Consider the following 24,076-nt stretch of genomic DNA (forward strand, 5'->3'; position numbering starts at 1 on the left):
CTTTTGTGTTTCCTCCTCTTTTGGGCACTCCTGCAGCCGCGGGGGGAAGGAAGAGCGTAAGTGAGCAACCTGGATGCTGGACCAGCTGCTCAGATGTTTGTGGGGTTGAGTTTGGGTACAAACACATCCCGTGTTTGGTCTTCCAAGTTAGTGGGAACTGCCAGTGCTGGTCTCTCAGCTATTGCACATCCTCACTGTGGACATCCTCACCAGGACATTGTCCACAGGACAGTGTCATGAACACTGCAGTTCCCACCCAGGGCCTGCCTGCAGTGGCTCCTTCCCTGTCTTGCCTGCTTATTGGAGCACTGATCCCTCTCTGGGATTCTCTCCTGTAAATGTTAGTATCGCCTCGAGACTGTCTTGTCACCGTACGTATCTCCCGCCTCCCTTCCTTTCCCACTCTTGGGTTAGACAGCCTTGATTTCATGGCTTGGCTGCCACTTGGATTCCAGTCTGGGAGAAGCAGTAAACCCTCTCCAAGACGCAGCTGAGGTCTGTAGTGAATGTGCTTTGCCTGGCTAGACTTTGGGACCGTAAGGCATCTCCAGCTTCCTACCGCCTGTGCTTGAGAGAATTTGTGAGCTGGCTGCTGCAATTCTGCGCTGGCCAAGCAGACCATGTCCCTGGCTGTCGACACTGTGGGGTTTGTCATGGTGATGTGCGTGTGTGTGTGTCCTCTCAGCCTGGTTGTTACTGGAGCTAGCAGTGCTTGAACCCTGCTGCGGGCTTAGCACATGACTCTCAGCCTGAAACTGGCTCCGCGTGTTGCCTTTTCTGTCTGCCAGCTCCCTCCTGTGTAATTGTTTAACTGTTTTGGCTGCTTCTTTTCCCTTCCCACTGGGTCTCTTGTCTACCAGGGTTTTCTGCAGGCAGCCCACAGAGACGCTTTCCTGGCATGCCTTCCCTGCCTGAGCTAGCCCTTTGCCCCCTGAATGTGTGCCTGGGTCAGGTGTGTGCTGGGGAGGGCAGAGCTGCCGTGTGCCTGGAACCACAACCTGGTGAGGCCCGGCGTGGTTCCCCTGGGCTGGGCACAGAGCTGGTCGCACTTCGCCTCCTAATGCCAGAGGCCGCGGGCAGAGGCCATCCCTGGGGAGAGCAATTGCCGACGCTTGCGAGCTGTGCCCAGCTCTGCGGGAACCCACGTACCTCGCCCGGGAAAGTGCTGGCCCTAAGATAGCAAAACCAGCAGTGATGAGGGACGCGAGAAGCTTGTCAAGCAAACTGAACTTGTGTGTTGGGGGGATGGATGTTGGGTGTGGGAGGAGAAAGAGGCTTTGTGTTGCACCGGACACGCTTCCTAAACACTTGCAACCTTGTGAAGGCTCTCCTATGCCTGTAGTGAGCCACACAGAGTTAAATACGTGGCCAAGCGTGTCACCACAAACCGTGAGAGAATACACAGGAATGGAGTGGGACTCCAGATTTTCCCAGCTCCTTGCCCTGCTGCTGGACAGGGCTCTTGACAGTCACCCTTCAGTTTTGTCCTGCAACTTAACTCCTGCCTCCTGTGCTCTGGTCCCACCTCACTTGGCACACGGTGTGAGCGGTGGCAACAGAGATGCCATTGTTGGAGTCGCTTGTTTGTCTGCCTCCTCCTAAATCCTCACTACGAAGGCAGTTATGTCTTCCCACCTTGTCTTGCCAGCATCCAGCAGAGCAATGAATTCTTGCAGCTGTGCCCTTGCTAATGTTGGCATCAGCCGCTCAGTGGAGTGTTAATGCCAGTCTGAAGGCATGTTCCTCCTCTCGTAGCCACGGAGCTTTTCAGGTTCCCTGGAGCAAGCTTTGGCTGTTGACAGCATCAGGTGTCTGGTTTGGACAGGGGTGCAGGCAGGGGTGAAAACAGATGCTGCTTTGAACAGGGACTGCCTAGCCAGGGGGCATGTTCCGGCTGAACGTAGCAAGGGTTTTACTGCAGGGCTCTGGAGATCGGCAAGCCAAGCCGCGCTCTCGTGAAATGAGGAGTTGCTCCCCTGACAACCTTGAGTTTAGCCAAGCTTGAGCGCTTGGCTTCTCGCTGCTGTGATTCGAACATTGCACAGCTTCTCTGACAACCTGGGGCAAAAGCAAGAGTCTTGGGGCGGTGAGGTTTGTCCACAGCAGGCTGTGCCTGGGCTCAGACTGAAGATGATGAGGGTGCTCCTTGCAAAGCAGACCGGGCTCTGGGAAGCCAGGCAGTGTCCCTTCCAGTGGCCATTCCCCCTTGGGATTGTGGTCGTTGGCAAATGCTGGGTGAGATTGGCTTGAAAGAGCATCTTGATTTGAGAAGAGCGTGATGGGCCAGATCCTGATCCAGTTTAATTTGAACATGCTGTGTGCACGCTCCTGGGAGAACAGCACGGCGCTCTGCATCTCACAAAAAGCTGTTTGACCTTAGCCCAGCACGGAGCGTATATATGCACACACGCATGCAAACGATGCATACATGCCTGCTTGGGGTACATGAGCAGGTGCCTGCAGATAATCAGCTAATACGTGAGGGTATGTGACCTGGGAAAAAGGGGGACACAAGCCCCTTCCCCTTCCTGCAAGCTCTTTCCTACCTACGACAGGGTTTAGAGTCTTGATAGCTTCTGCCTTTATTGTGATCATAAACCAGCACGCTACATCTGCAAGTCCGGGGTTGTATCCAGTGTGCTAGTGGCTGTTTCTGAGTCTGCTTGTCAAATGGCAGATGCCCCTTGAGTAGGGGAAGTTCTACCTCCAATAATACATTTTTTTTTTTTCCTCAAATTCATGCCAAAGCTACTTGGAAAAATTAGCATATGCAGCATTTCTGGACCGGCAGCGTTTCACTTTCTCCCATGCCAGACCTTGGCTGGAACCCTGGCTGTCCATCTCCTGTGTGTTCACTAAAGAGCTGTCTGGAAACTGGTTGACAAGAACTTTCCCAGTGTAACTGTGCTGAAGATGTAGCAGTCGTGTTGGATAGTGTCATCTTCCTGTTCTGGAGGAGGCCACCCAGCTGCAGTTCAGCCAGGAGAGCCATTCCAGGTGCTTATGGCTCCATCCTTGTTGACCTTGAATACCTGAATTCCAGCATGTGATCTCTGAGCCGTGAAGACGGTATGGGAATACGCTTCCGGAGGATGTGTATTTACAGATACAGGCGAGTCACTGCAGACAGCTACCCCTCATGCCATGCTGCAGGGAGGATGCACTCTGAACTTCTAGTATTTTTCCATCTCCTGAAGTGCTTTTCCACTTCACAAGGCAGAGCCAAAATTGGATCAGGCTTCTGCCATATTTTGCATCTATTATGCAGTTCTTGCTGCCATGACTGATTTAATGCCTCCATTATCATGGAGTACGGGTCTGCCATCGACTCCAGCCATCCAGCATGCTCCTCGGCCACAACTAAATGTCTGTGAGGAGTCTCAAGGGGCTGCTGAGCTCTGCATCTTTAGAGCAAAAGCTCCTTGGAAGGGGGTTTTGCTCCTTTCTGCTCATCTTGCAAGTCACTTCCCTCTAAAGGCCAGGTGAAGCTGTGGGGGGAACCCAGGGGAGGTGCCAAGTTTCTTCTCTGGGTTATCTAGTGCTCAGGGAGATGTGAAAGTAACTGGCCTGTGTAAAAGATGCTGAGGATCTTCAGCCCCATCAAACCACATGGAAACGCATAGCTATGAGTGCCGGTAGTCCCCACAAGCCAGTGCATGGCTCTCCTCAGAGTCAACAGAGACCAGCCCTCTTCAGATGCAGGCTACTCCCTCTGCTCTGGAGGCACCCACATCCCAGCTTAGCCAGCTGTTAAGAAACCAGGAGGTTCTCTGAAGATAGCACTGGGCTTTTCAGTTTAGCAAGGAAAAGCGTAACCCATAAACCACCTCTGGGTTCTTCTCAGTGATGATACTTTGTTCAGTGTGGGATAGAAACTCCCCTCTGGACAGTTTCTCCAGTCGCCATGCAAGGAGGGAGACTTACCTCATCAGGACCCTGAGGGTACTAATAGGCCTTAATTGCCCTAAGCAGGCTCACCCAGAGCCTCCACCCACACCCATGGCCCAGATGCTCTATTTCAGCTCAGCCTGGGGCCCTCAGTGGATGCCTGAGCTATGAGATGGGAGTACTGGTTTCTGGCTCACTGTGCCTGGTTATGGGCCCTATGGCTTTGGGCTGTGACCTATAGAGTGTCTTCCTGACCTGGGTCCTCTTCTACTGCTCTGGAGCTTCCAAGTGATTGCTGGATGGTGCCTGATGATGGCTGCCATCAGCAGACCTTGACTTTGACCTATGGATTGACTTCTTGGTTTGATGTTGGACTGGCTTCATCACCATGAGCTTCTCTGGGGATCTGGACTTCTGGCTGAACCTGGCTACCATCCCTGAGCTGCTCTGCTCGTCTGCCTTGGGTACTGGGAGGCCCCTGTCCTGCTGGCTGTTGCTGTGCTCAGCTCCCTAATGTGTGCTCCTCAAACCCTGCATAGCAAGGGCTTGGCAGTCACTTATTTGGGCTCAGGTCATACCTCTAAAACAGGCAAAGCTGAGAACAAACCTCCTGGTCACTTGTCACCAACCTCCTGGCTCTACTGGGCTTTAGCCTGCTTATCTTTCTGCCCCAGGAAACAGCTTCAGAAGGTCTGAGGTTTGCCTGCCCTCATGGCATCTACTTTTCTGTATTTCTGCAGATTTTCCATCCCATCCAGAGAGGCATTTGGTCTCTGCTTAGGATCTGAGTTGACGAGCTCAACACAGAGATAAGGGGCTTCTCCAAGCTGTGCTGTACAGAAGCCCAGCTTAAATGATGTGAATAATCCCTGAGAGATGTAGTCCTTTCTCCTTCCTTGCTGGGACCTTGGTAGTCACCTCACACAAGTGGCAGGCTGTGACCATCCCTCTGCGCGCTAGCTCCAACAGAGCAACGTGACTGGGTTGCTGTTCCTCTTGAGCGAGGAGCCCTGGGCTATGAGGAAACCTCCTTGGGCTTTCAGCTGGAGAGCTGTCTGCTTCCTTGCCCCAGGTGGCTCTGTTAAAGGTTATTCTGGCCCCTTAATCAAATTCAATATAGCTTTGTTTTCCTCTGCCCTCTAGGAGCGTGCTGAGGTTTGCTGTCAGAGCCTCCTGCAGGAGAATGGCATGGCTATTAATGCAGCAGTCACCTCCGCTTTAGGAAGAGAGAAATGTAAAGCTTCAGGGATGGGAGGCAGCAGGGACACGTGCAAACTGGAAAAGTAAAGCACAATTTGTGCTTGCTCTTCCACTGCACCTTGCAGCAGGGGATGGGGAATAAGCAGGGCTGAGACAGCACTGTGTCCCAGCTGGGCAGCGTGCCCTCCCCTGAGGGGAGCAAGCTGATGGCGAGAGGTGAAGACAGGCTCCAAGTGATACAGAAAATCTTGTTCCTGGGCTCTAAATAGAGCAGATTCTGTTCCCTTCTAATTACAGTGTATCCTGGAAGGCATTAATTGCTCCAGGTCACTCCTCTTGAAGTGTTTATTATACATCTTCCCCGGCAGGATTTTGGATGAGAGCAGAAGCTGTGGGTTTTGCCCAGGGAATGGCTGCGTGCCTGGGCTACGCAAGAGTAGAGCGGGTCCGCACCCCTGCTTGGTACAGTCAAAACGTTTCACAGCGTCCCAACATTAAAAAGACTAAGTCGGCAAATAAGCTATATAAAGCTTGTCGGAGGCTCTGAAGTCAATTCATATACACTGGAACAAGGGAGAGGTTAAATCTTCCCTTGTGCCTAAGGAAGGAGGGGCTGGGCAGGGGAATTCTCAAGCTTTTCCTCTCGCAGGGGGATGAGATGCCAAAAGGCTGCACAGCTTCATCGAAGACGGGGTTAAATCGCGTGGTGTGCCACGATCCTGTGTGCCACCCGGTCTCTGTCCCAAAGAGCCAGCAATGGAGGCAAGGGGACAGAGTCTGAGAGCAGGTTTTTTCCTTCCTAGGATCTAGGAATGGGCACAGACTGCCTTCTGTTGTCTGGACAATTGTCAGCGTGCAAAGAAAGAAGGGTGAAAGTATTAGTGACATCTTGCATTTTCTACCGCTGCCAGAACTTAACATCTGGCTGCTTATTTGTTTTGCTTATTGGTTACTTTCTTGCTCTGCTGAGCAAGGGCAATAGATCACTTACACCTTTGTAGGTGGATTCACTTCTGCTGTATTTAGGAGCATAAAACATCTCGCCAGCATATTTCAAGTTAATGTGTTGCTTTTTTTTTTTTTTAACTGGACTTTCAAAATAAGTTACATTTCTGTTGAGATTAGACTTTGTGGTTAATTTCTTTTTAATTAACAAGTCCTAGGCACCGAATTCTTTCCCTTAGCTATCACCTCATTCCTCTACCTCAGTAGTATTTGTTTGCAAGTATCTTGGAACAAAATGTGACCCTTAAATTGAAATCAGAAAGCTGGCTGAATTTCCTGAAGGCAGAAGCTGTTACGGTAACTTACAGGGGGAGGCGGCAGAAGGATTTTCAGTTTTGCCAGCCTAAAATACACGCTTGCTTTCTGATTCTGCCTAACAGACGTAACTGTGAAATTGAACAATTTTGGGGAAGAACAGAAAAGCACAGATAATGGTAATACCGAGGAAAAAATTCGCTACAGCTTTGAAGCGGCTATAAAAAAAGGCATTTAGTGCAATTGTAAAGCACCTTTTACCAGTGCTCTGAACATCGTTGGAGAATATACACCAAGTAGGGAGGCTGGAGGAGATCAAATGAGAAATGACAAGCCTGTGCCTATAAAGCTATCAATACCTCAGAAGAGAGCTGAGCCAGCCGTAACTATTCCAGGGAGCGTAAAATGAAGACACAGGGGCTGTGCTGCGTTTAAGTTCGTGCCATTTTTAAAGAGAACTGGTGCTGCCCATCTCTGCTGGCTGTTTTCTGCTCTGCTGGCAGCGCTGACCTGGCTGATTGATGTTGCCACTAATTTTATTTAATTTTCTTGCCTAAGATGTATCTTCTCCTTTCATACTCCCCCTTTGTTGCTCAGTCTGAGGTTGATGTATAATGTCAAAATAAATCCAGGGAACGCCACGAGCCTCATCAAAAGTGTGCACGCTGCCATGCCCGGGTGGTTTTCTTCCCTCTGATTCAAGGCTGGGTGATACACGAGGGTGTTTTTTGCGCTTTCTTTGATGTGATTAGGCTGCTTCAGACACTGGATTCAGTTTCTAAGACTTGGGAGCGGGATGTGGCAGGGTCAGGAGATCTGAAAGGCTTTTAGTTACCCACTTGTAAGCCACCTGCATGCTAAGACAGCCAAATTACCAGCAGCAAAGTGAAAAATGACAAGAGCATTCATTAAATGCCATGCCTGGACTAGAATCCGAGTGCTCTGAGGTGTTTTTATCCCATCTAATGGGTAAGTGACAGCTCGGTAGTTCCTGCTGCATTTCCTGCTCGGCGGGGGCTGGGGGCTGCATTGATTCTGGGATAAAAAGGACTTTCAGAGCACTGGGAGGATGTGGTCCAAGAGAAGCCAAAAGCCAGTGCTTCGGTTCCAGCCTGTCGGCTTCGCCGTGCCGTGCTGGGTAAGGGGTGCAGCCAGCCTCTTACCTGCCCTTGTCACGCTCGGGGTAGCTGCTGCACGGGAGCAGAGGATGGAAGGAAAGAGCTGGCAGAAGAGGCGGGCAGCTGCACAAAGGGGTGACGTGTGCCAGCGCTGGTCTGGTAGGGGCTGTAAAGGTCAGTGTCGATAATACCAAGTCCCCTCAGTTGGCTGTTTGATTCACTAGAGGGTTCAGCGGTCTTTGGCACATGGCACCTTTCTTTAGTCATTGAAAACCAGCAAGTTCAGGCCAGAAAAAAAATACCATCATTATTTTTTTTCGGGAGAGTCACTCTTCAACCATAAAAAGGTTCAATTCTTACAGGGGAAAAAAAAAAAGCTCAAGCATATTTTTAATGAACACTTATTTGGGGGGATAAGAACATTTGAATTGAAAACCCTGATCACCTTCAGAGCTATGTCCTGTTGTCTCAGTGATACGCCATATGGGAGACGCAGAGCACTGGGCACCCGGTGCAAACATTGCAAGCGCAAAGACACTTGGTGAGGCCATGACAGCGTGGCTGTCTCCTCACTCAGAGCTTGCGATGTTGGATTTTAGCATCTCCGGCGCTCCTGGAGAATATTGTTTTGAAACCAAAGAAAAAGGCTTCTAGCCACGGCTATTGAGGAAAGCTTGAAAACATGAGCTGGAATGGAAAGGGACCGATACGTTTTTGGGTCCTCCAGCTTGGAGGCATACCATGTTTGCAGCCTTGTGATGCTCAGGGCTTGACCATGTCTCCAAATGCTTGGCCAGACTGGACCGGGAGCTGCTGCTGTTGAGGAAAGCTTGAAAACATGAGCTGGATGCCTAATGGAAAGGGACCGATACATTTTTGGGTCTTCCAGCTTGGAGTCATACCGTGTTTGCAGCCTTGTGACGCTCAGGGCTTGACCAGGTCTCTCAAATGCTTGGCTGGGGCTGGACCGGGAGCTGCACGGCTCCTCTGAGGTGTCGGCTGCGGGAGGGAAGCGGGGAGGCTGCGGCTCGTCAGGCTGGCGAGAGGGGCTGAAGCACAGGGAGCTGGTGGGTGTTCCCCCTCAACTGCTGTGGTATTACAGGACCTGTTGAGCCTTATTTCTTGGACGTCTGTCCGACAAAGACCTTCCTTGCATCATTTACTGTAATGTCGTGCCCTGAGGCCCCTAAAGATGTTTTTAATTGGAAATGGAACGTAATTGGAGCAGTTGGACTTCTTGGTGCTGTAATAATGATTTTTGGCATGATATTCAACGCGTTTCTTTGCTGTGCTATCCGCCAAAACAGAGAACTGCTCTAAGAGTTACCAATCCAAGAACTGCTGCACTATAAAATTTTTGGTTTTCTTTTTCAGACGCAGCAGTTTGTGCAGAAGGGCACAAAGAAGGGGGCATCGGTTGAATTGGTATCACTGTGACAGTCTCAGATACGGTGGTGACACACCACAGAATGGTGTCCCTGCTAGGGCAGAGGCTCCAACACAGACCCAGCTTCTGATAACGGAGGCAGCCCTCCAAGGGCCAGGCTGCAGCGAGTGCCTGGGGCCTCTGGCACCAGGAGAAATGGCCATCTGTCCTGCAGAAGGTGTCTTCTCTTGGAGGAGCTGTGCCACCAAGTGGAGGAGTTACAGGAGGAAGTGGGCAGGCTCTGCAGCATCCTGCTGCAGAGGAGAGCAAAGGGAGACAGGCAGAATCCTCTCTGAGACAAAAGAGCTCGAAGAGCCCCCAACCCCCTGCAGAGAAGCAGGCAGTGTCCACCCCTAATATTAAGGTAAGCGCAGCCTCTGAGAAGGTGAAGGATGGAAGCTTCCGACACCAAGAGGAAGGCTCCTGTTCCCCCTAAGGGAACTACTAAACTACTACTACTTAACTACTTAAAACTACAAAATAAGTTCAGCAGCCTCAGGGTTGAAGGGGAGCCAGATGTGCTCCACCCCGATATCTGCTGGAGGGACAACACAGCAGGACATAAGCAATCCAGGAGGTTCCTGAAGTGTGTTGACAATAACTTCCTCTTCCAAGTCATGAAGGAGCCAACAAGAAGAGATGCTCTGCTGGACCTCATACTCGCCAACAATGAGGGGCTCATTGGGGATGTGAAGGTCAAAGGCAGCCTTGGCCGCAGTGATCATGATGATGGTGGAGTTTAGGATCCTGAGGGGAGGAAGGAGGATCAAAAGCAACCTCATTACCCCTCAAGAGGGCGGACTTTGGCCTCTTCAAAGGTCTTTGGCTCTTCGAAGAGACCCCATGAGTGCTGAGGGAGCTGGCAAGTGTCATTGCAAGGCCACTTTCAATAATCTTTGATCAGTCATGGTGACTGGGAGAAGTGCCCAAAGGCTGAAGGAAAGCAAATGTCACTCCTATGTTCAAGAAGGGCAAGAAGGAGGGAGGACCCAGGGAACTACAGGCCAGTCAGCCTTACCTCGATGCCCAGGACGGCGATGGAGCAGCTAATCCTGGAAACTATTTCCAGGCACGCAAACAACACGAAAATCACCAGGAGTAGTCAGCATGGCTTCACCAAGGGGAAGTCATGCTTGGCCAACTTGTTAAATTTCTACAACGAAACGACTGGCTTGGTAGATGAGGGGAGAGCAGCGGATATTGTCTACCTGAACTTCAGGAAGGCCTTTGACACGGTGTCCCACAACATCCTTATAGACGAGCCGTTGAATTATGGGCTGGATGAGCAGACAGTGGATTGAAAACTGGCTGAATGGCCGGGCCCAGAGGGTGGTGGCACAAAGTCTAGTTGGAGGCCAGTAACTAGCGGTGTACCCCAGAGATCAATAGTGGGTCCTGTCCTGTTTAGCATCTTCATTAGTGATCTGGATGATGGGGCAGAGCGTACCCTCAGCTAGTTTGCTGATGACACAAAACTGGGAGGACTGGTGGATAAACCAGGAGGTCAAGCTGCCATCCAGAGGGACCTTGAGAGGCTGGAGAAATGGGTTGACAGGAGCCTCAAGAAGTTCAACAAGATGTTCAAAGTGCTGCACCTGGGGAGGAACAATCTCATGCACCAACGTGTGCTGGGGGCCACGTAGATGGAAAGCAGCTTAGCAGAAAAGGACCTGGAGGTCGTGGTAGAGACCAAATTGAACATGAGCCAGCCATGTGCCTTTGCCACAAAGAAGGCTAATGGTACCCTGGGCTGCATTAGGCAAAGTATTGCCAGCAGGTTGAGGGAGGTGATCCTTCCTCTCTACTCAGCGCTGGTGAGGCCACGCCTGGAGTGCTGTGTCTGGTGCTGGGCTCCCCGGTAAAAGAGAGGTGTGGACATATTGGAGAGAGTCCAACAAAGGGCCACAACGATGATGAAGGGACTGGAGCATCTCACATACGAGAAAATGCTGGGAGAGCTGGGACTGTTTTTTAGCCTGGAGAAGAGAAGGCTTGAGGGGGATCTTATCAATGTACGTAAACACCTGAAGGGACGGTGCAAAGGAGATGGAACCAGGCTCTTTCCAGTGGTGCCCAGTGACAGGAGCAGAGGCAGTGGGCACAAACTGAAACACGGGAGGTTCCCTCTGAACATCAGGAAACACATTTTTACTGTGAGGATGACCAAGCGCTGGCACAGGTTGCTCAGAGAGGTTGTGGAGTCTCCAGCCTTGGAGATACTCAAAAGCCATCTGGTCATGGTCCTGGGCAACTGGCTGTAGGTGACCTGCTTGAGCAGGGGGTTTGGACCAGATGACCTCCAGAAGTGGGGAAATGAAGTTGCCCTGGGGCAGAAGTTTTTCCAGGTTAGGAAGTGAGGCGGTAGCTGAGGGCGGCACAGCGGCTCTGTGGGCCATGGGCAACTGAGGAAGGGTCAGAGGACAGACGGTAGGCTCTGGGCACCGTTCCTGTCAGGGCCCCGACGTCTCGGCTGACAGGGAGCCGCTTTCCAGCCGGGACCTCGCCTCCTGCCCCCGCCTCGCCCGGCGGAGGGGGGGCGTCGCCGGCGGGGTTTGCCGCTCACCCCTTCCCGCCACCGGGGGCTGATCACCCACCGCCGGCGCATGCAGCCGCGCCGCCGGCACTCGTTGTGGGCGCCGCGGGGCGCCCGGGGGCGGCGGCGTGCCCGGGCCCTGCAGCCGGGGGCGGCCGGGCCGGGCCGCGCCGGGGGGCGGCGGCTCCGCGGCCAGAAATTAGGTGCAAATCACCGGCTGCGCCCCGCCTCCGTCCCGGCCGCTCCGGCTGCGCACCCGGCGGGCAGTTAGGACCCCCCCTCCCCTCCCGCCGCTCCCCCCGCCGCTTCCCCCGCCCCCGGAGCGGCGGGCAGCGGCGGCGGGAGGAGCCGGCGCCGGGCGGCGGCGGCGGCGAGGGGCAGAGCCCGGCGGGCGGCGGGGCGGCCCCGCTCCCCGTGAAGAGGCGGCGCGGCAGGGCAGCGGCCGCCGCCATGCAGCCGTTGCACCGGGCCCCGGCGTTGCTGCTGCTTCTGGCCGCCGGTGAGTGAAGGCCGGTGGGGCGGGGGTCGCCGCCATCCCTATGGGCTGGGGCGGGCTGGCCGCCGGGACCCCCCCCTCCCCGTGGCGGGGCTGGGCAGCGGGCGGGTGTCGGTCCCCTCGCTGGGCACCGGCGCGCCCCGAGCACCGGGACCCCCGGCGGGGTGCGGGTCTGCCCCCCCAACTCCGGGGAACCGCGGCCCGCGATGGGTCCGGTTCCCCGGGACCTCTGCGGGAGGCAGGTCCCCGTCCCCCCCCGCCCGCGAGCACCGTTGACCCCCGGGTACCGGGACCTGTGTCGGGTCCCCGTCCCCCACCCCGGCGCTCTCCCTGGGCACCGCGCCCCACCCGGGCATCAGAGCCCTCTGGAGCGGCCGGGTTTTGCCCCGGGGGGTGACAGGGGACCCCCGGGCTCCCGGCGCGGGGGGCTGGATGCACACGGGTTTCACCCGTGGGGGCTCACCCCGGGTCTCCCGCCTCCGAGGCGGGGCGCGCAGCGGTGCGGGGACCCCGCACGCCGTGGCCAGCACCGACGGCGCTTGCGGCGCGGGGAGCGGCCGGCCGGTGCCCTGGCCGGCAGGGTGGAGGCTGTTATGCCAGGGCTGCCCCAAAACCGCCTTCTCTTGTATTGATGGCTTCTTCTGGCGTCGTGGTAATTTTACTAACTACCGTGGAACTGGCACAAAGGAAGGGGGAGCCACAAATTGCTCTGCGTTCCCCCAAGAGCCTCCTCTTGAAATTTGGAGGGGAGGTAGGGTGCCAGAGAAAGGCAATTAACTGCAGGAATAATTATACTCGGAATAGTTATGAAGGCTCCGCTTCTATTTTTAAATAGTCTGGGGAAATTTCCCAACAAAGGGATCCCCCCAAAGACCCATGAGGCTGAGATTGCCCTCTCCCTCCCTACCCCCATCCCTTTTGTCCAGAAATCTGCTTAGTGTGGAACAGGAGTTTTGAACGGGGACGTTTTTTAAAGAGTGGGGGAGTCTTTGTCTTGAGTCATTCTGGCAGGGAGGGAAGGGCTGATTTCCCAACCAGTCGCTGTCTTCCAGCACGACCGAGCTGCGATACGGTGACATGCAGCCCCCTGGCATGTCTCTCATTACCCCAATCTCCCAAAAATGTTCATGGGGGAATGTGTCATCTGTGGAGCCGCCCTGGCCGTGAGCTGTACATACAGTCCCTTGCCCCTGTTGTCTGGGGCTCCCCAAAGAGAAGGGATAAAGCCTTTTAGGTTTGCAAACAATAGTGAGCTTAAAGAGCAAAATGGATCAGAAAACCTGTTGGGGTTTTGTGCCAATACTCTGTGGCACAGAAGCAATAAGCCTTTCCAGAGCCGAGCAGGGAGCCAGTTTTGTGGCTTCCTCCAGGCAGGTTGTGCACATTAGGGAAAACCTCGGGTACGGTTGGCAAAGGTCCTTTAGCCGCGTCTCAGCAGGAGACCTGTGTCCCCAAATTCAGCCAGACCTCTGCCTCCCCCACAGAGGAGGGCAAGGTGCATGGAGGGGAACTGCCATATTCCCACCCTGCCGATCTGCCAGCAAGGGTTGGGTAGCTTCCATCGCTTGGAAGCTACATTTGCTCTGCGGAGTAAGGAGACGGACCTTGTGGTGGTTTTAAAATCTGGCGGCCGAAAGGACCACAGCTGATACTGCTGTGCCGAGGGGAGGATGTGTTTCCTATTCTGCTGAGGCTGCTGGAAACTTTCTAGTGTTGCTGTCCAGCTGGTGATGAGATGGAGGATTTGGGTCCTTGGCTTTCCCTGTGATCCTCTCTGCTGTCCTAGCAGGGAGAGGCGTAGGGGTGGGAGGCGAGCGGCAGCTCCGAGAGACAGGCCAGTTCCTAATCTAGTGAAACTGTTAATCCTGGTGGGTTGTGGGAGCTCTGGGGGCTGGACTCCGTTGGCCAGGCATCTCCGGACACCTGGACTCCTACCTAGATGGGAGGTCAGAACTGGAGATGCAGACTGCTGGGAATTTATAAATCAAGCCTCATTGTGGTTTGTTCAGCTATTCCAGCCTGGAATAATTCAGTGCGCTCCAGCCTTGCTTCTCCAGTCCCGCAGGACAGGAACGGTTAAAACCTGAGAAAGAGCTGGAGAGGCTGAGCAAGATTCCTCAACGTTGGGGGAAAGGCATGCTTCCTGCAGGAGGAAGATTCCTTAATGTTGGGGGAAAGGCATGCTTCCTGCAGGAGGAAGATTCCTCAACGTTGGGGGAAAGGCATGCTTCCTGCAGCGTGCCTCCCAGCATCAGGAGCCTCCGCAGACCTGCGGGATGGGCTGAAACGGGACCTGCGCCTCATCGGGGTCCCAGCAGACCGGTGGGCAGCACAGGTCTGCCCGCAGAGTGTGGAAACATCTCTCCAGGCTCTAGGGTATCTGAGCCCCTTTGCTTTTGCAAGTAGGAAAATTATGTGGTTAAAAGCAGAGGGAGAAGGGAGGGAATTGGTCTCTTGTTGTCTCCCCAGGTGCTTGTCTGCATGGGGGCTGTTTAAGGTTTTTTTTTTTTTTTTCCTGCCTGCTTAGAAGATTCCTTGTTAGCATTGTGTGAATGAGCCCGAGCTGAGGGAGTATAAATCAGAATGGATGAAAATTCCCTGTAGTCAGTTTTTCCTTGGCCTCTTCAGTGCCATAAGGAAATGTTCATTTAATTATAGGCATCGGGGGTAGAAATAACTACATTAAGCCCTCAAGGGGAAGCTGCCGGCGACGAGCTGCAGATCAGAGCGCACAAAAGTTTTTCCACTCGCTCAGCGTGGGAAGAAGCTCCAGCATTTTGTGGGTACCTGGGTGAGCAGCAGCAGCCATGGCAGCCCGGCTGCAGGGCCGGGGGAGAGGGGCTGCGGGGAAGGTGCATCACGGCTCGCAGCTGGCGGTCGGGTGAACTTGCTTCCAGTTCTTGCTGGCTATTGAAACACGTAATCCCAAAAGAATGGAGAGAGGCTATTTGTCAGCCACACGAGCGCAGCCCGCACGGAGGCAAAGCAAACGCGTGCATTGGTTTGTTCAGAGGGCCAGGGATGCTGGCAAGGAAGGTACGCCCTGCTGGGGCTCGGATCAGCCCCCCGCCGTCCCTGTGCCTGGCTAAGCCCCACTGTGGTTACCAGCGTTTGGGTGTACGTTCTTGTTTTGGGGATAAATTTTGACTGTTGGGAAGACAGCTTTGCAGCCCTCCCTCTATATGACAACTGCAACCGCTCTCGGCTCTCCCTATCCTGCCTGATGTGTTGTGAAGGTAGTCAGGACCCGTACATGTGCCCCGGGACTACCAAACCTTTGCATGAGCTTTTTTGCCTAGGATGCACGAGGTGGTTTGGAGAGTGGAGCCTCTTGGGGGTGAGAGGGCTACGCGGCATGCCAGCCTGTGGCAGGGTGGTCGTCACAGAGCAGCGTGTAACCGTTTTGTGCACAGTTTTAAAGACCTTTTGGGGTGTAAAATGCTTCTGTTGTATTTCGACGGGTGACCGTGTGTGTCTTGAGGGAAGTCCCTCCTGCATCTGCGGTAGTGCTTGCTCTGCCTAGAGAGGGAGGCTTTGAAGACGAAGCAGCCACGAGCCTTTATTTGGTGTGCTGGAAATCAGACCGAGTGCTGTGGGGTACGTGGTCCAGGTTGGGACAGAGCGAGCAGGCCTGGCCAGGTGATTTTTAGCAGACAGATGAAATGCTTTGAGCCTGGGAGAGGGCAAAGGAATCTGCGGGCTGTGGTTTTTCTCTTAGATCAGTGGCTTTCATGCTGTGGTCTGTTAACCCCTGGGGGCCTGTGGATTGCTTTGAGGAGGCCTATGAAAGGTAACTGAGGAAAGAAAATTCACTTCTGCTGTATACAACTGTCTACCCGATGCTGTTTCCCCAGGGGCTGCATCTCCCCCCACCCCAAGCTGGGAACTGCCACTGTCGATAGCGAGAAGCGCGGAGGAGAGCAGACGTTGCAGCAGCAGAGGAGGAAGGTGTGAAGGCTACGAGACGATCTGGGGAGGGAGCGAAGGCAAACAGTCTGGGAGACTGAAACCAAGCAAGCTTGTGACTCCCGGCACGAATGATTGAGTGAACGGGGAAGGACAGACAGGCTTGTCTGAGTTGCCGTGACCTGCTTGCATGGAGTCTCTCCAGTGGAGATGCGTGGTGGTGCTTAGAGCAGTCCTAATGTTACTGATCGTAAGGACAGGAGACCTGACTCTTCTCAGCGCTGGGCTGAGGATGCCCGGCCACCCCTGGGGGTCAGGCCCCTGGTGCACATCTGCTGACTAAGGGCACATCTGCAGTTATCTGCAAAAGCAGGTGCATCTTCTGGCAGCAACTTGCTGTTTCCCGTGGGTATACCTGCGTCTGCGTGCTGTAGATGTTCTCTGCTGAAATGCCAAGGGAGCAAATGGCAGTCCTTTGCAAGGTAGCGCCCACTCAGTACGTGCAGACGTGCACGGCCTGTAGCCTGGTGTTTGAGCTCGCTGATTATGCTAGCTGTAAAGATTTGTAAAAGCTTAAAGGTGCTGGCACAGCTACTGTGCGCTCTAGCATCTCCCTCTAAAGAGTTGTCCCATTGCAAGGGCTTCTTCAGTTGTGCCTTGTCCCTCTTGTTGGTGCAGGTTGGTAAGCGTATGTGCTCCCCGCAGCCCTGAGTGCTTTTCCCATTGCTCTGTAAAATGTTCTGGGGCCATGGGAAGGTGGATGGTTTTAGAGGGACGCTTGGTTAGGGACCTGGTTGCTGGCAGTACCACAGGAGGATGGCAGTCTGATCTTGTTTTCTGGATCCCTAATTGGAAATGATCTCGGAGATTAGGGACCTGGCTGGATTTGTAAGTGGTCTAGTGCAGCGTGGGAGAGCAGCAATAAGGCCGTGTGAGAGCTGGACTAGGAGAGGTCTCTTAGGTGGAGCACCCCAGCATGAGTATGGTCCGTAACTCTGAGTTAGCACCAAAAGGACTTGGTCTGATACGTGGTCATCCCTTATGCTTCCCTGTGCAAGCTATTGAGGGTCTGGGGTGCAGAGACTCCAGGTGAGCATGGGGGAATCAGCTTGGACATCCCTCAGCTGAACAACATTTTCTTCTCTTCCTCCACTGTCTGTGGTTGGGATCCTTTTTAATTATTTAAATTACTCTGTGTTTTGTTACGTTATGGAAGTGGTTTGTGCCGTTGGCTGTTGTGCCCTGGGGCCTCTCTCCTCTCTGCCCTTGGACCTTGCTTCCCGGCTTTTCCAGGCGCGGTGGTCTGGGGGAGGGAATATCCTTGGCAGATGCTTCCCTCATCTGGTCATTGTGTTTCTGTCCTAACCGATTATCAGTAAATGACCCATTCTTGACCCAGCTTTCCTAGGAAATAACATTATTGGGTAACTCCTGGGTTTGGAGTGGGCTTGAAAGGAAGGTCAACGGTAGCAGGGCCAGATGGACATTGTTGTGGCTGCTGCGTTGGCAATACCGAGATGCTCTGAGCCCCCTTCCCGGGTACCCATTGTGTAACTGCGCTTGGGTGGTGGTGTACAGGCTCTGCTGGTTGGTGGTGAGGGACAGGTAAGGCAGAGCATGTGCCCTGGGCGAGTGCTCTTCCCTTCAGCAGGCTGGTCCTGCCTCCCCGGCAGCGGTATAGCCCGGGTATCCCCCGGTATAGCCACAGCACCCAGGAAGGAGGGGTAAAACCGACCTTCAGTTGGGTACAGCGAAGGGCACACCAGCCCCTCTATAGGTCAAGCCGGTGGGATGACGTCTTAAGGGATGTTTGTGTGCTTCCTTGGAGAGAAAATTGAGGTGTGCTTGTCGTTAATTAAAAAGCGAGAAAATTTGAAAGGCTGACACAGTGGCAGCCAGATTCCATTTCATCTCCCCAAATCCCTCCTCTCATTTCAGCTGGATACAGAGACGACTTATTTCCTCTTTCACTTCTAGTCCTATTCAATAGGCCAGTTGGGAGCTTTGAAACAGCTGCCCTGTCCCGTGGAGAGGTGGCTTGCCTTGGGCAAAGGGATAAAGTGGTTCTTGGTCGGCTAATGTAGAAAATACTTTGGGGTTCTTTTAGAATTGCTTAGAAATGTGAAACTGCTCTTATTCACAGCAGTTTGGGAGAGAGATGGCAGATGTTCTTTCTTCAGATTTTTTTTTTTCTGCTGCTGAGCGAGACTCCCCCATCTGCTTTGTCCGGGGCTGTTGCATCGAATCCTCTGCTGAGCTGAACAGAGCCAGCATCACCGCTTTGAGTTGGAGCTGTTTTCCGAGGGGCCAGTGGGGTCAGCAACTAGCAAACTCATTTCATCTGTGTATCCTCCTGGCTGGCTCTTTTCCACTGGCCTTGGAAAGGTAACACTGCAGTATTATTCCCTGTTGTTGAAATCGCCCCTTTCTGCTCCTTGCAGAGGTCGAAGCATCTTTTGCAAGGTCAGCATTACCTCCGCGTGTCACCTTTGTGGGTGCTAGCAGCTGGAGAGCTCGCAGCTAGCACAGGAGCTCCCGTGCTGGTTTCGGTGCGCTCTCTCTGCCTTTGTTCCCTCTCCCCCCTCCACCTACCTCTCCCACTTTCTCTCCTTTCTCGTCCCTCCTCTGTCTGATCTGGGGAGGGTTTTCCCTCCCGTGCTCGCAGCCCTGCTGTTTCCCCGAAGGCTGGCTGCCCTCTTTAGCATGCAGAGCCTCATCTCCTCCAGGTTACGCAGAGGTGCTGCAAAAATAGAAATGAGAGACAAACGCCCCATTGAAGCAGCTGGCGAGCCCTGGCTCCGTTCCCTGCTCCCTCCCATCTACAGTCGCAGGGCTTTATTCATTTGTGTTTCTTTATTCCTACCACTTGATCTGCCTTTTAGAATACAAAATCGGGAGACTGATGGCTGATAGAAGTCGTCTAATCCCCGTTCCCCATCCTAGGAGGAAAATGGCCAGCCGCTGATGTCTCGGGCATAAGATTTCCTCTCTTGGTTGTGCTCCCCTGCCTCCCAACTCAGCTCGTGCTTTGATTCTTTCTTTGCCTTGCAGTTGACAGCTGCGTTGAGCTCCTTTATGAGATGCTTAGAAGAGAAGGGGAAGGTGGCAAATCTTGGGTCCACTGTTTGGCACCCCAAGCCTTTGGGTTTTTGCTGCTGGTGCAAAAGGCGTGAAGTGGTGTTAGGATGCTGTCCAGAGAGGTACCCGTTTGTACGCTGGTGCAATGGTGCCGTTAGCCCTGTGGCATTCGGGCTGCTGCTGGCACAGAGGGTTCCCCCAGGCCAGCCTCTGCATCCCGTGCCTGTGGATCAGGCCCCCAAGATGTTGTCCTACTCCAAATCCACCCCAGGAGAAACCTGGCTTGCTCAGGCTGCGTCTATTAATGACTCATTCTTAGGGATGAGGTGGTATAGTTTTATCTTGGGCTGAGGAGAGCAGAGCTTCCCAGTAAACAAGATAATGCAGCTTAGGGGGTTTAACTGGGTAAACACTTCAGAGTTAAATGAGGGTAAACAAACTCTCGGGATCTGAGCTTCCCGCATGGATGGGATGAGCTCTGTGGGTGCCCTGCCACGAGATGTAGAACTGGTGGGACGGGCTGTGGCTGAGCTCAGGAGACAGCCCAAATGGGGCGTAGCCGGTGGAAACAGAGAGGCTTGGGCCAGTCTTTGGAGCTGGCGCAGAGCTACGTTTTGAGGCTTTGCCTAGCTGGCTGGGAGACCCAGGATGTGTATTGTAGCGTGGCTGGAAAGCCAAGACGCCACATCAGCCACGTCTCTGCTAATGGGAGTCGGGAAACAGGCGTTGGGGTGGATAAAGAGCTGACGTAGGATCCAAGCAGTCAGTTGCAGTCCCAACTACACCAAATTTTCCATGTGGCCTTGGACCTGCCGTGGTCTCTCCCCATCCTTCTGCTCCCTTTTTCTGGATAACTTTGAGAATAATGTTCCCTTTCTCCCCCTCGCTGCTCTCTGTCATGTTTGCTTAAGCTGTAAGCTCCTCAAGACAAGTGCTCTCTCCGCTGGGCTGCACGGGGCTCGGCAGTGCTCTCCATTACTGATGCAGGTGTCTCGTGTCAGCCTGGGGAAGCCCAGTCTAGGCACCATCGTGTTGGAGCCTGGTGAGCACCACTGAATCGGCACGGGGGCTGGCCTGGCCAGGTCTCTCCGGATCCGTGCTCGTGCACAAGAGACGTGCAAATTCTCATTTCCAGCCGCGGACTTCACTGTGTGTGCACAGCTGACAGGGAGCCGGCCCGTCCCCAGGGATGCCCAGAGGTGCTTTGGTTGGCTCCGTGATGCTGCAGTAGCTTCCTTCCCTTTTGATAACTCTGCCTTTGTTGCTGCTCCCTTTTTGTTGCTGCGCTGGCCTCAGCCGATCTTGCCTTGGATCAATAGAACAAAATAAATGAGATTGAGAAGTGCTGAAGCCTGGCCCAAGCGTATATGGGAAAGAGTAACCAATATTGGATTTTGCTCAGTTCAGAGAATAGTGGAGGAAGGTGGAGGGGGTCAGAGCGGGCAGAAGGCTTGAGAAATGCATTTCTGGCATCCAGCGTTCCCAGGACAGGTTTGGTAATCAGCCTGGCAAGCGAGCAGCAACTCCCAGACTTTTTGTGCTAACAAGTCAATGTTTGCAGTGAAAGCACCAGGGCCGACCCATCTGCCGTTGCTCCACAGCTCATCTTGGCACTTGCCCTGATTTGAATTTGTCCTTCTGGGACATGGAGTCGTAGGACATCGTGGTGGGAAGGAACCTTGGGAGGTTGCCTAGCCTGTGCCCTTGCCTGAAGGCAGTTCAGCTCTGCTTAAATCGTTTCAGGCCACGTGTATGCAGGTCTGCGTGCAGCATCCAGGTGATGTCTCAGCAGTGCTTTGTAAAATCTCTCTATTTCTAATACTTCAGGACTGTGCAAGCATTTTCACATCTGCATTCCAGTGATATCTCAGCGCTGTTTCTAATACAGGAATTTCTCCTCTTAAGACATTTCTAATGGATGGTTTCCTATCTTATATCAGAAATGTTTGGTGCTAGTTCTCAAGGTGGTGACTTATCACTTTGTACTATTTCTTTTCATAATCTTTGTTATTTCCATTCTCAAGATCACCTAGCTGTACCTACAGTCTTTCTGTGCAGTGAGGATGTCTCCTTGCTTTGTGTCCTTGGCTAATTTCATTATCATGTTCCTAATTTTTGTTCCAAGGTCACTTAGGAAGATGTTAAAGAACAGCACATCCAAGGACAGACCTTGAGGAATTCCACTAATAGCCTTCCTCCAGCGCAAGCCTCTGTCATTTTTCGTATAGCCAGTGCCTTACAATTGCCTTACAGTTTTCCTGCTAATCGGTGTCTTTTCTTGCCTCTCTTGTAATTCTGCATGAGGCACTGTGTCAGGTATTTTACTGGAGTCCAGATGGATTAGATCTGCTGCATTTCTCTTGTCTAGAAAATAAGTTATCAAAGAAAAATACCAAATTAGTCTTCATTTCAGCTTATTCAATTAGTTCAGTTCAGTGACTAGTTCATTAAGAATTGAGAAACTGAGCTGAGAAAGCGGGAAAACTTGTCCTTTTTTCTTCTAATCTATGAATAAAAATCAGCTGTGAGGATGAGATCTTCTAGTTTTAATGTGCTGAAGAACAGAGGGCTAGGAAGCAGTTGGTTCAGTTCACCCAAATTAGTTACTTTGCTTGCTTAACAAAACTGTTTTAAATGTAAAACATGTTTTGGTAATCTCATTTTTTCCTTATGTCTCCATATTTATCATGGTATTTATCGGTTGAATAAAGCCAAGTTCCAGGTGCTGTTTTCTTGCATTTTGATTGAAGTTCAGTATGCATGTGAATGTACCTTGACACAAATCACAATTAAAAGTCTCATCGAGGAATCAAGAAGTGTCAGTCAAACCTTCTAATAGATAAAATGGGAATAACAAGGGTGTAATTGTTGAAAGAAAAGTGTAAAATGCAACCTGCCTCCCTGCTTAGCGTTAGGTCCATGTTTGCTGTTGGTACATTTTAATTCTTACCTGTGACAGTCAGCCCTTCCTTATGAAAACGAAAAATGTGAATGCAAAATGAAGTTCAAATCAATGACTTAAAAATAGATTTCCAGCCTGCTGATTTAAAACATGATTAATATTGGTGATGTAAATAATTTTGGTTTAAATTGGTCCCCCTGCATATAATAGGGCTGCAGATCAGGAGCCTGGGTGACAGTCAGATAGGAAACTGCCGTTGACTTCACAGGGCCAGAATTTCATGGCTTAAGTATGAGGCGTTCCACCTCCTCTCCAGGGTGGGTGATTAACAAGGCACCCCATCCTTTCCAAGAGGCAAAAAACCTCAGCGAGGGTGAACCATCACTGCCCCATTGAAGCGAGGTGCCCCAGGCTGGGTGGCTGCTTGCCACCAACTCCTCCTGGGTGTGAATGCTCCTCTGCATGGTTGTGGGTGTTTCCCAAAATACCCTGATTTTCCTCCTCAGCTGAGAGCACAGCCGGTCTGAGGGGCAGGTTGCCCCGAAGGCAGGCGTGCACAGCAGGTTGGTTGGGCAGGAGCAGGCTGTAAGGAGAAGACAAGCCCAGTGGGTGTCAGTCCTATCTCTGATACGGGTTTACTGTCATTATACAGGGACCTTGTGTCTCTGCCTTGCTTCCTCGGAGGAGCCAACCGCCGATGGCCTCACGTCAACTTCCCTGCTGGAGTTTGCCATGATGTCGCACCTGGAGGCCATGAATTCCCACGAGCAAACCAGCCCGGAGGCTGCAGAGCCTGATCTTGCCCCTGGCTCTCTCCATGCTGCCCCGGGATCGGGCTTTGCCAGCGAGGAGAATGAGGAGTCCAAGATCTTACAGCCCCCGCAGTACTTCTGGGAAGATGGGGGAGAGCTCAACGACTCCAGCCTGGACCTGGGACCGGCAACAGGTAGGTTATTTTTACCCCATTCTTCCTCCCCGCTCTGCAGGGACTCTGGGGAGGTGGAAGGATGTAGGGATCTGTCTTCCTGCTTTGACCTAACTCTCACTAAGAGGGCCTGAGATTAAACGTCAGCTCTGGTTTCTCACCTCAGTGCCTGATGTGTCCCCAGTGAACCCTGAGCAAGCACAGGCTTTAGAAACCAAGTTACAGCTGAGCCTTTATTCCTGAGCTGCTATGAGCTGGGAAAGGTATTGCCTCCACCTAGTTTCCCATTGCCTCATGCCCTTCTTTCTCTCTCTCCTTCCCCCTTTTATGCTCTCTTCTCTCTCCCTTCTGTCTGTGGCTGTCACTGAAGCACAACCTAAAGGTCTCAAGACCCCAGCTCAGAGATCAAGGCCATCTTGGGGTTTGAGTCAAAGCTGGGTTCCATGGGCCAAATTCTGGATTCCTCACTCTGTGACTTCAGTGGCGATTTCGCCCAAGAGAAGACAGCAGATTTTCTCCCTTGGGCAGCTGTCCTGTTGCCTACCCTGTCCTGCCTGCTTCCTGGGGAGTCATGGCCAAAATGAGTTTTGTTAGCGTTTGAGCTTGCTTTCCTCTGTGGAGTATTTTCTGAGAACATCGAGTCTCCTCAGTGGTCTCCCCTGAGCCCCTCGTTGGCTTCGAGATGCTCTCAGGGAGAGGGACGGGGGGAAGAGGAGGAGCGTTGCAGTGTTTCCAGTAGCTTAGGAGATTATTTCACATGCTCCTGCTCTTAAGTGTCATGTGGGGCATGTATTAAGTGTAACCCAGGAGCCAGGCTTCAGCCTTTTCCCTCCTCCCTTATCCGGTATCGCTGCCTCCCTCTCAGCAGGTCTGACTGAGGTCTGCAATTAGAAAGCACAAGTCTTGTTTTATCTTCACTCCTATTTCTGTGACCTTAAAAAAGACCTGTGCTCACACAGGGCTGAGGGCTGCCGCAGTGCTACGGCTCGGGCTGCCCTCTGGGCTACAGCGCACGCTGTGCGGGGCAAGGGCCATCCCAGCCGAGGTCTCCACCGCCCTTTGTTCACTAACGTCGCTGCTAAACTCATCTGGCCGTGCTCTTGCTGCCCTGCGGCTCCCGTGGCCCCCGGGGCACTTGCAGGCCTGGCCGTGGGGAAGCTGTGGAGATGCTGGGGGTGGATGGTGCCTGTTCCTACCAGCGCATCCTTGGGACACGCTCTGCCTTAGCCGCTCTCGCGCGCTGGCAGCGTGCTCAGCGGCGCTTTTATTTGTGTGCCAGCAGGCACCTGCGTGTACTCACAGATCTGGACGTGACTTGGAGAACAGCGTGTGCTTGTGCATTGA

General features: G+C 53.0%; 1 protein-coding gene across 1 annotated transcript in view; it reads left to right on the plus strand.

The window, feature by feature from the left end:
- The first annotated feature begins 11,457 nt into the window (after positions 1 to 11,457).
- The window catches only part of PODXL2 (podocalyxin like 2), a 34,233-nt gene continuing 21,614 nt past the window's right edge, over positions 11,458 to 24,076 (plus strand). Inside the window, exons 1-2 of the mRNA XM_075514467.1 lie at positions 11,458 to 11,924; positions 22,460 to 22,753. Of these exons, the coding sequence (XP_075370582.1) occupies positions 11,876 to 11,924; positions 22,460 to 22,753 (343 nt within the window). The 5' untranslated portion in view covers positions 11,458 to 11,875. The remainder of the gene's footprint in view (positions 11,925 to 22,459; positions 22,754 to 24,076) is intronic.

This window comes from Mycteria americana, chromosome 11 (genome assembly GCF_035582795.1).
Source record: "Mycteria americana isolate JAX WOST 10 ecotype Jacksonville Zoo and Gardens chromosome 11, USCA_MyAme_1.0, whole genome shotgun sequence".
NCBI classification, from domain to species: Eukaryota; Metazoa; Chordata; class Aves; order Ciconiiformes; family Ciconiidae; genus Mycteria; species Mycteria americana.